We start from the raw sequence: 12,374 nt of genomic DNA, 5'->3' as shown, positions 1-12,374 counted from the left end.
GGTTCCTTGCAGTCAGGCCCCATCCGAACTGTATCCTGCCCTGGGAAGCAGCTGCGCTCCTGCTGAGGTTCTGCCTGTGCATTTAGTCGTGGTACAACACTCCTCTAAGGCTTCTACCATCCACCACAAGAAGCTAACACGCCTTCCAAAACACTGACAGAACTAGCTAAGGGCTGCAGCATCCTACCACCTTTCTCACCAATGGTTTGGTTATCCCTCTCTCTACTAAAATATTTATCAAACTGACCAAAAGGGTGAGTTGAGTAGGAAAATCCTACTTCCAAATAAGCAAAGCTAAACAAACACTCTATTCCTGACTTCTCCAGTCTTCCTGCCATCTCTTACCTCTCTTCCTTAGAGGCTGGCCCAAATGACAATTAACATAAAGGAAGACCTTAGAGAAAAAAAAAAGTCTTTATTATTAACCAGGGTTTCTGCACTGGATTATGTGCCTGCTGGCCCAGACCGCTAAATAACATCTACACAACGTTTCTTTCATGTTTCAAGAATTGAAAATAACTGTACAAGGTTAAAGTACAAAAGTACACAAGACAGTGGACACGAAATATCCATGTATGAGTTTATCCCATCTGCTGCTTGGTTTGAAAAGTAGAACTTTTAACTAAAAAATACTGTCCTTCTATAGTTCTGTCAAGTTTAATGGAAGTGGGTATAACCTGATTACAACACTAACACCAGTATCACTGATCTGATATTTACAAAAAAATTGTATTTTTTTTTTAATAAATTAAAGTCAATGCAACACCCATGCAAGCTAGAATGCTAGCTTTTTGGTGAACAAGGACCCAACAGCTGAACAAGAACCTTCCACAGTTCCAAACTTTAAAACTGCCTCTTTCTTTCCTCTTTTTTGTTTTTCAAACCGCATCCATTCCTCGCATGGAAGATGTGAACCCCAATCCCATTCCTCTTTGTGTATGAGTCTGTGACCGTGCCATTTCGTACTGTGCATCTAGATTTCGGAAAACCTCCTCCTGTTGTTTCAGGGTTTTGAAACTCTCTTCATCAACGGAACTGCAGCCGGCTTCATCCTCACTCTACAAACCAGACAGAAGGAAACAAACATTAGCTGTGGTGGGAGCAGTGTTTTCAGATACTCTAAACATAACAATTTTGCTTTATTGATTTCCAAAGTAATAATTGAAGCATTTGGCTTTATTGCTGGAACAGTCTAGCATCACCTTCCCCTCGCTGTCAAGACACACACAGAGGCCTTCACCTGCTTCCTTTTCCAAACTCATTCAAATAAATGGCTCCAATTAACTTACCAATCAAAGTAATACTGTCTGAATTCTAAATAAAGAAATCACTGTGCTACAATTAATAATAAACTTAGTCACACATTCAGAATTCTTTAATTCTTTACCTTAATGCCCATCAGTTTTCTGAATTTGACATTTTGGTCCTTGTTTCCAAAGTTTAATTTTTCCCATATTTCTGCAGACTGTGATTTATCCTGTACAAGTGAAAAAGAAAAAGATATATCACCTTTTAACACAAGGTTCTGTTAACATCACAGTACAGGAGCAAGTGAAAAAGCTGTATTAAAACTGAGCCGTTGCACAGCACTAGCAGGGCTGGAGGTAAAAGGTGTCCAAGTCACATCTCCCATTCCTGCACCCTCCTCACAGAAACTCTTTGTGAAGGAACTTTGCTTAACCAGGGGTTTCAAAACAGAGGTGTATTCTTTACTTGGGTAGACTCCACCCATTTCCACAAGGTTTGGGAACCTTGTCAGAATGCATGTTTGAAGTGAGCTATGGAAAAAACAATGTGCTTACTACAGTTAAATCAATTCACTGCACAATACAGGAGGAACTGCCCAGAGAGCATTCAGGTTTCTCCTTCCCTCCCATCTGTGCCAGGTGAACCAGCACCACATTTTCACACCTTACAGAACAGCCCGTGAAGTGCTAAGGGAGCTTGTTACATAACAGACACAGGATGATCATTAATCTAAAGGAGCAAACACACTTCCATACTAGCACAGAGTGTCAAAAAACAAAAATACAAATATTAAAGCACCAATTCTCCCATAGCATCAGCAGATGAAACCTGTATCTAAATCCAGTGACTTTCTGAAAAAGCACTTACCACAGGAGCCTGTGTTTATTTGGTGGCCTATACTTCACTGATTGCAAGAGCATTTGTTTGACACAGCGTTAAGTCTGAAGACTTAATTGCATTTATAACTTTCACTAGCCTTTGTAATGCCTTACTCTGCTCCTGGAAAGTTACTAGCAAGGTCTGAAGACTTGTTTTTGAAGTCTGGAATTGCACAGGATACAACAATGAAATGAAAACTCTCTACAGTAACAGAAAGGAGCGATCAGGTAAGTTTCGTACCTCAGCCATCACTTCTCATTAAAAAGAGACCATCTGCATTTGATATTTAGCTGCAAGACAAACTGACCAAAGTAACTTTACAATCCAATTATACCTCTGCAGTTTTATGCCACTGGGGTTTTACTGAGGCTCATGTCACAACCATTTGCCACTTGAAGGTCTAGTTATCTTAGTCCTTTCACCCCAGAAGTTTTGCCTTGGGCTGCTGTCAATAGGAAAACTTCCTATCAGGTGTGAAAGTAATTTTGCTGGAAATAGCATTGATAAGCATCCTTAAACAAGGTGTTTCCAAACAACTTTTATGAACGTAAGACAAGACATTACCCCTTCCTTTTTGCCTTGCCAAAGCATCTTCCGCTTTTTTTCTTGCTCAGCAAATTTCATTGGATTCACGGCGGCTGGGTTGTAATAGCTGGGGACAGCTATTCCAGTCTCTGCTAGTGCTTTCGCTTGCAGCGCTGCCATCTGAGCTGCCATTGCTATTTGAGGAGTTACTTGTGTTCCCGATGCCAGAAGAGCAGCAACATTAATAACAGAACCTCCCGTGGCTGCAGCCGCTGTAGGAGAAAGAGAACTTTCTGTTATCAGACAGGAAATTCAGACTGTTTGGGAGGAAAAACCCAAACCAAGCTACCCCAAACCAACAAACAAAAAACCAACCCCCCCCAAAACCCAGACAAACAAAACCGCAAACACTTCCCTTTATCAGAAGTTGAAAATGTTCAAACAAATGCACAGTAAAATACATGTTATTTGTAGATTAAGAAACAAGCCTCCCATAGTTTTAGTAAGACAGAACTAAAACTGAATCTCATGTACCTCATGGTTCTAAACACCTCTGAGCTGGTGACACTTTTCAAACTCTCAATGATGCTTAAAGGAAAGATCCATCACAAAATCATGTACCAGCTTAACAAACAACATTTTTGATGTATACTTGATAAGCGGTAAGAAATCCTGATCATTTTTGTTAGTTTTATGTTTGTTGGGGTGTTTATTTTGTTTTTTTCAAACATTTCCTAGTTCTAGTGGTGTTTCTTATACATGGCCCAAGTCAACAGTTACACAAGGACAACCTGCACATCTGCAAACAGGACTGCAACACTCGGCACATAAGCCTACACTATTTCTCACTCACACTATTGTTTAGGAATTCATATAATACACATGGACTACCTGCAGCCATCTCCTGTTGCTTCTGTTTTTCAACCATTTCTTTCTCTCTCTGTTCTTGCAGTTTCTTTGCTCTTTCCAATCTAGAAATACATGAGAATAAAAACATTTAGACATGCTGAATCAACAGTAGAAGCTTATTTATGTCATATATCATTAAAATTATAACAGTTCCCAACCTTCTGGCTAATGCTTCCTGTGCATCCATAGCTGTATTTCGTCCCCGAAAGGGTGGCGGACTCGAACTCCGGCTGTGACTCCTGCTGGACCTTCGGGGCTTTTCACTTCTCTTCTTTCGGTCTCTGTAACCAAATTTAACAGAGTTGCTAAAACAATGAAGGTACATACATAGCTTAACATTTCATAAAGTACTTGATCACAACTCTGAAAACCTGCTTAATTTGGAGAGCTCTCAGTAACTGCTTTCACAGAGATTATACTAGAACAGTGTAGCAGTCACATTTACCTTGTAACAAGACAGAGCTAAAATGGAAGATTTCTGACTGCAAGATGTAACAGAATGTGTAAGTCTGGGTATTTGTTTATCCTCTTACACCTAGTGTTTACAACACATAGATCTTCTCTAGAGATTTGCAACTAAAGCCCAACGAGAAAAAAAAACATTGTGCAACTTTGATAAAGACAATTGCAAGAAAACTGTAAAATGGATCAAGTTACAGGAATGCTTTAAAACCATAAAGACCTCACAGGACTGGAACTATGGTAATAACCAGCAATTTGAAGAGGCCCAGTTTAAAAACTGGAACTGTATTCAGGGAAATTACTGTTTCTCTCCCTTCTGTAACTCTTCACATCTGGACAACTGTTTGAGGGAGGGTATCAAGCTAAATGTGAGAGCTTGTTTAAACACATATAATCTGTCTCTGGTTTGCTCAAGAAGAACAGTGCTGTCAGAGAACTATGAAGCATGCATAATCCGGAGCCTGACAATCTGAAAAGAACCTAGTTAAAATATATTTTTTAAGGAAAACACCAAAATAGTCAGTTCAATTCTCCTTTAGTAACCTTCTGCCCATGTCCTCCCAAGTAGAAGTCATTCTTATGACATACATAGCTAATCCCATCTAAGCAACAAGCACTCAAAATATGCATATAAATGACTATTAGCAGTATTTCTTTTTGCCAGGATCATGAGCATCTACATTACAAGAGATAAGGGTTTATCCCTGGTTAAGCCTCTGACACTGATGTTTTAAACAAGAAGTCACCAATACTAGAAGTGTCTAACAAAGGTTAAATTACAGGAGGTATCCTGCACATTTTCCCCAGATTTGCCATAAACAGTAAGTTGAGATGCACAAAGATGTTTCTGCAATTTTATACTTAAATGTTATCATCAATCATTTGAACAGCTAACTTGAGATAACAGCTATCGTGACAACAGCCACTTGAAATGGCATTCCAATATTCTGCTTCTTCTGTTTGCAGCTTGGGCAGCATCTACAAACATCACGAAATGTAGACTGAAGTTACAAAAAGAGATCCTTGTTTACATGACAAATCTGGTAGAATACAAAGGAGGTGAGACTTATCTTTTCATAGAAGATGACAAGATGCAGATTCAGGCACTGGGAAGTGACAGATCTGCATTCCTGAGATAAGATGTAATGCATGTTTCAAAGATACCTTCATTTTTCCCGTGCTGACTATTGTAGTTTGGTCTTGTCTTTGGTCTGATGCTTTAATGCACTGGTAAATATCAAGGAAATAAATATTTGAGCTTTTGTATTTAAGTATTTCCATTTGAAACAAGCAGATGGTGTCATGTTTTTCCACCTAGCATTTAATCAGAGCAATGCCACAAAAGAACTGCCAGGAAGGTCTACATGCTCACAGAACAAAAAGGTTAGTTTAAATGCTTGCAATGACAGGTCACTTGAAAATATGAGCTTGAGATTATGCAGAGAACCATCAAGAGAAGGTCAAGCTCTACTATTTATATACACTTCTGTCATAACCTGCTAACTGTAACACAACAAATAATGAGGGATTCATTTCATGGTTGAGTTTTAACAGAGTATGTTTCGACATCATGGTTATCTAGCTTGTGAAGAGTTTGCCTTGAGGTTTCCCTCATAATTCTCTTTCCAAAGGCTTCATCTGAGCCCAGAACTTGATGAAGTGTTCTTGCTACTGTTAGAAGAGACTTATGCCTCACTTACTTTCTTTCTCTAGGGTTTGCAAGACAAAAACAGTACTTAAGAAATGGATTCTTGCAGTATGCCTGTCACTATCGAACAAGGTGTGTTTCTAGTTGAAGAAATTCCTAAGTTCTTGACTATCCCTTACTTTTTTCTTCCCACATTTGCCGTTCTGTTTCAGGTAATTTGAATTCCACTGTAGAAGGAAAAACTATTCTGGGATGCAAAGTTTTCATGGAGCCATTAAACACAAAATGTTCAAAGGACTTTTAAAAACAGGAAGTGCACATCACCTATAGTAAGTGAAAATAATGGGCAACTGAAGCCTAACACACCATGCTGAAGATGGCTTAAACAACATTAAATAGTTTTCAAATCAAACGGCATGTTACATACATAGCAACTGAAGACCCAGCTCTACTCACCCCAGCTGAAAGTTTGGCACAAAGCCAAAACAAAATAGGACACAAACCACATAATTCAACTACTTCTTCAGAAAAATGAAAGTCTTCTGAACAGTTTCACAAGTGATGTAGCATTACAAAAGTGTGCTAAATTCCCAAGAATCCACCATAATGTCGAACAGTCATAACCAACTTCTACTCCCTTTAAATATGCAATTTAAAATACTCTAGTGAAAATACCAAATTAGCTGAACACTGTCAACACTTGCTTGGAGACTCCGAAGGGACACCAATTTGTATTCAAACTACTTGTTTAAACAAGTAGGAAGGAACAAACAGAACTGTAGTAGTCATTAAGTCATATTTCAACTTCCTCATTCAGAAAACACAAAGGTGACACGTATAAAAAAGACTCAGAACTCTACACTAAACTACTGAACAATTCATCAGTAATGGAAAACAGTAACTTCTATACAGAGATGAAAACCTCAACTCCAGCATATTCCAGGTGAGGCATGGATTGCAACTCTGTCAAACAGACCCAGAGTAAGCCAGTATGTGTCTAGCTAGAGGGTTTTTATATTTGCTTCTAGAATTGAAGGAAGAAATGGCAGCAGCCAAGATAAGGAGAAAAATTAACATGATAAATATGTTGTGCTTGGCAAAAAGGATCTGGTAATCCCTAACACAGAATAGTACATTCAGATCAGAAACAGCCCACCAGACTCAAAATTCACCTTAATGCTATACTAACTGTGCCACTTCACAGACAAAACAGTTTTAAATGAACTTGGTGGAGCTGACCAGGATTAGCTTTAGATCATTGTATCTCCTCTGACAGCCAGCAATTCCCAGTCAAACTTCACTTTTATGATATATACACACAATAAAGAGATAAATACAATAGTATTTTTAAAGCAGTATTTTTAAAGCACTACTCTTCTATCAAGGGTTAGCTGTATCTTATTTTTCAGTTTTTCCACTTATTACTTAAATATCCTATTTAAAAAGGTACATTCAGTTGTGGTACAAGAAACCTGTGGTAATTGTTATTACTCAAAATACCAAGTTACTTACTTTCCTTTATGAGTCATAAGTTCCAAAGTGAAGGTTTTAAGATACCCACAAAATAACTATTGAAGCTAACAAGAAATTCTAATTGCTAACAAGAAATCTGCTATGGAAGGCCAAGAATCTGAGACATTTCAGCTGTCTAGGACAAGCGTTTCTATCAGTGTGTGTGAACTACCCACTCCTTAACCTGCTGCATCAACACAGCTGAGAGCATCAAACACATTTAGTTACACTGAACAGACATTAAGTGGCAAACCCATCATTCCTCTATATGCCAGCCCACCACACGTTCAGCCAAACACCACCACTAAGTGTATATGGAAGATAACACTTACCTGCTTCTGCTCCTAGATCTGCTTTTACTTCTACTTCTATGTCTGTGTCTAGATCTTGATCTAGAACGAGATCTTATACGTCGTTTCCTCTCTCTGCTGCGAGATCGGGATTTTTTCCTATCGCGACTTCTGCTACGATGACGTCTGAAACACACATCCCAAGTTCTTAGATATTCTCGTGGTTTTATTCAGCTTCTACTTAAGGACTTACACACACGTTTGTCACCACAGGGCAAAATGCATCAGGCAGGATGGGGAGACTGCAAACTACACATGGAAGAGTTCATGCCTGGAACAGTTTAAGACTAGGAGATGAAATGGGAAACAAACCAAACACTACCACCAGCCACCAAAGTTTCACAAAGTTTACACAAACAATCATACTCATCACTATAGCTGTTCATTTGTTCATTACAGTGTACATCTCAAAACAAATACAATCATACTAATCTGATGCAGGAGTCTGAAATCTAAGGCAACAAAACTCTCCTCCTCCCCATGGTATTCCAACACCTTAGGGATGAGATGCCCAAATTTCAGCGAGCGAGTCAAGCAGTCCCTCAGTGTATCATTAGCTGAAAGCTTGTTCCTTGCTGTTGTGTTTGCTACACATCCCTTGGCTACGGCAGAGCTAGCTGAAAAATTTCTGCTGGCAGCAACCTGTTTGTTCCACGTAATTCTCCTACCATCAGTGTGCTAAGGGGCCTCAGACAGCTTTGTCTCTGGGTAAGCTCTTGATTTAGGGAGGTAAAAAGCCATGACAGTGCTAAGGTGTATTTTCTTTCCTGTCACTGACAACAGGGAATGTTTAATACGCTCTGTTTATAACTTTTCCTATACTGTGTATACTAATTATAAACATGAGACACATTACTTATATAAAGCCTTAAAGCTATTTTGTATTTTTACTCAGAAACAATTAAAATAAAAATTCCAAGCAGCAGCAAATGCACCACCCAGTGAAGAAGGAAACATGCAATATAGATGGATGCTTTAATGTTACTTTAGGTCAGTAATGAAATTCAGCTGTCCTTCACAAGTCTACACAAATTCCAAACCCTGCTTTTGCAATTGCACTTGAAACAGAATAATCATAAAAAACAACTTACCTTTCACGAGACCTTGATCTTGAATGACTCCTCCCTCTGGATGATTTCCTCTCTTTGCGTTTATGTCTATCCTCACCATTTTCAGATGAATTTAGACTATCTCTTCCCTTGTCAGAAGAATGTTCTTTGTCATTGTGGTCTTCAGATTTGTGCTTCTTGGAGGACTTCTCTTTGGATTCATGTCTTCTTGCCTGTTTTAAGAAGAAGTTGGTTCTTTCAGGAAAATAGTGCAACAAAGAGAGTTAGTATGGGTATCAGAAGATAAAAATGATAAGTTGTGATGCAACATTAGTAACCTTAGGAGTGTGACTCAATCATGACCGATGGCTATTTTACCTAATGCCACCAATTACCCAAAGTTGCAAATGCACTCTAGAATTTTTCCCCCTTTTCCCTCCTCCCCACTGCCTAACGGATTTGTTTGCATGGAAGAGTTCACAGCATTGTAACAAAAACAACTGGCAGTTACTGTCTCCATTCTAAACATGTAATAAGTACCTATCTTTAAGTACCTGGCAATTTCTGAATATACATTTATATACTCACATTTGTAGTGAATATTTAAGTATTTGCCTAAGTCTACAATGTAGAAAGTTACTAAAATCCATACATAGTTGCAGGTATATATTTTGCTTTTAGAACGACAAGAATTTTCTATCCCTCAGTAGATAATTACTTTTTAGAGCAAAACTCTTTTCAGTCAGTAACTTCCAACAGTTTTTACAAAACAAAGCAGTAAGTTACATGGTTGACATCCCAAATTTATTATTTAAAGCTAACATGCATCACACTGAGACCTCCTCAGTGGTTTTAAATTAAAGATATGCTGCTCCATGATACCGCATTTTTTTCCTGCAGTGCCTCTCAAAAAAAGATTCCTTTTTATAGCTGCAATGCCAAAAGTATTTAGCAAGGTCAGGCCTGATTTTTGCCAGTGTTTTCCTTAGAGACTAAGACATGACATCAACACCTTTTCTTAATATATCCACTTTATTTTGAAATCTTTCTAGCACAGAAGCATAGCCCACTTAAATCTCCCGTTTAAATAATGTTTTAAGTCAGAATTTAAGCATAATACACTCATTTTAGACTAAACCCAAACTCTTCAGAGGTTTTTTGCTTATCTAAATCTGTAACTACTCATAAAACCTTTTCCATAATCATAACATTCTCTTTCAAAAGAAAGAAGTCTGGAGAAAATGCTGTAATTAGCTTATACCCACTTATACAAGTCTTTGTAACTCATTATTAATAAAGATCCATTTCTAAATATATTTGATTATAGCTTCTTAAGTTACAATGTTAGCTATTTAACCTGCTTTTATAGTATTTCACACGGAACTCCTTGATCAACCAGCTGTTACATAAAAACACATCAAGTTTTAGATGTTACCTGTACATTAGTTTTAAGTATGTATTTACATTATTTGTTCTGATATTCAGTATTTAGTCTACAGAGAAAAGAGCTTAATACTGCAAATGAATGAAAACAATAAATCTACTGTAGGACACTATTCCTCATCTGTTCACGCTGTGAAACTTAGAAACTGCTAAGTAAATTGTGTGGGATTAGACCCATCAGCATGGCAAAGCACTGGACCCAATTCTAAGTGAGTTTTTTATTCCTTTTTTTTTTTTAAATCCCATCTTTCAGGCACACAATTAGTAATAAACCACCATTATATCCCATAACGGATTTAAGATATTTTTAAGGGAAATGAGTTTGAATGACTAATAGTTACCTTATCATGAAGTAGGCTTATAATTTTGCTATCTGAGTCTGCAGCGTCTTCAGTTCAGTCTCTTCGCGCATTAGCACGCTGAGTATGATTTATTATAGAAATGTTATCATGTGAACTAAACAATATATTCAATTTCACAAAAACTCTCCTAGATTATTTTTCTTTCTTTTTCTCACTCCTTTTTTAAACAGAGCTTCCATTGGAATGGGAGAAGTTCCTGGCCTGGGTTCAAAGTTAAAAAGTCCCTCATCTGACCCAGCCTGCTATTGCCCCACATGGCTTAAAAGCTTCTTTATGACTATTTTGATGCTCCTGGTTTGCTCATTTCATCTCTTCTCTGGTGTGTAAGCCAGTTATTTTCCAGGTATCATTGATGCTGTCTCTTCTCACTCCTCTATATATAGACAGGTATATAGATTTTTATTTAAAAAAAATAAAATAAAAAGAGACAGCCCTCTGAAATTTTTGCTGCAAGTATCATGTTTCCAGCTGACTCAGCCTGTTTGTCAAGCTGTGACAATCTTTTACAATTAAAGGATGCAATAAACAGAGCTCAGTCAGGTGAGTAATTATTTATCATAGATTTAAGCAGATGGGTATGTATCAGTGAAAGTCCTGAACATTGGCCAGGAATAAAGCCACCCAAGGCTTTCAATTAATGGAAGCTCTGTGAAAGTCAGCAAGAACACCATGCTACTTCTCCACATGAATTCTCTTTTTTTGCTGTTTCCACCAAAAAACAAAAAAAAAGAAAATAAAAAAGTTACTAGTTTCTGAAAGCATTTTTCTATAAAACTATTACCTTGTCAACATGAAGGCTGCAATCATGCTTCACTATGAAAGGATCTCCATATCCATTTTTAAGCTTAAAGTTTCCAATTTCTTGTACTTACCATAAAGTCATTTATACAGGTTTACACATATGTGCATTACTACAAAATACTTTTTAAGATGTATTGTACAATTACCTAAACTCTACAAAGTGTTAATTACCTCTTTGCTTCTGCTCCGGCTTCTGTGTTTTTTTCCTTCGGTATCTGGAGAAGAGAACATTTATTGTTATTTACCAAGTTAAAGAGGAGGTCAGCTGCCTAGAATCTTTCTAGTTCCTTTCAGTTTTTCCAGCCCCCTAACTCAAGAATAGATTTATGAAACAAACAGCACTATTTGAGTATCTACTGCAAAAAGCAAACTGTAGCTGTTATTCCCAGTTCTTCACATGTATTTAAGCTCTGACAGTGAAAACTAGACCATGTCATACTCTCGTCACATTCTTCAGCCAGGTAACCCTATTTTTATTACAACCATGCAAAAGTATCCTAGTCTAAGCGTATCTAATTAAAATGAATACAAAGTAGCATGGTTTTCTGTTTGGTGTTGTCTGTCCTCCACCTACCCCTCACCCCTAATTTCCTGAACAATAAGACCTTTTTCCTTAGCCTTCTATCGTTAAAATTGTAAAGTTTCAATATAACACATTTAAGATACAAAACCAAAATTAACAGATTCATTTTTCCCCCCAGTTCTAGCAAATTACTACAGCTAAGTCTGTGTACTGTTTCCAAAACAGCTTTAAAAATATTTCTGTTCTACAAGCATACACCAAAGAGTTACTAAGCAATTTTGCATATATTAAGACCATACCTGACTTCCGTCTTCTTTCCCTTGACCGTGAGCGTGATCTTGAATAATGATGCTTTGATGTTTTGGGAGAACTAGAGGCATCTGATTGTTCCTTTTTCTTTTCTCCTTCTGGAGAAGACTTTTCAGGGGCTACTCCATCTCTTTCTGTATCACTACCCTACAAATGAGGACAGAAAGTTTAAAAAACAAAAGCTTAGGACTGAAAAGCAAGAGAAACTATTTACTCAGTACTCCCCCTGAAGACACACTTAAACTTATTTACTGTGAAGACAACCCATTAGTAGTTAGGCAACAACTTAATAGTCTTGTAGTGAACTGTGTAACTGCATACAGATTGATTTTTCATGACTTTATTCAAGAAATC

At 37.5% G+C, this 12,374-nt stretch overlaps 1 protein-coding gene across 1 annotated transcript; it reads right to left on the bottom strand.

Annotated features, from left to right (window-relative positions):
• Positions 1-395: 395 nt before the first annotated feature.
• Positions 396-12,167, bottom strand: RSRC2 (arginine/serine-rich coiled-coil 2; the record flags this gene model as incomplete). Its single annotated transcript, XM_010009603.1, has 9 exons — positions 396-1,058; positions 1,388-1,477; positions 2,692-2,924; positions 3,544-3,623; positions 3,720-3,842; positions 7,516-7,659; positions 8,625-8,815; positions 11,360-11,403; positions 12,011-12,167. Coding segments are annotated over 9 exons (1,242 nt in total), but the record flags the coding sequence as incomplete, so codon positions are not given.
• Between the last annotated feature and the right edge of the window lie 207 nt (positions 12,168-12,374).

This window comes from Nestor notabilis, unplaced genomic scaffold, assembly GCF_000696875.1.
Source record: "Nestor notabilis isolate BGI_N333 unplaced genomic scaffold, ASM69687v1 scaffold23892, whole genome shotgun sequence".
NCBI lineage: Eukaryota > Metazoa > Chordata > Aves > Psittaciformes > Psittacidae > Nestor > Nestor notabilis.
This window is presented reverse-complemented; position numbering and strand designations above follow the sequence as displayed.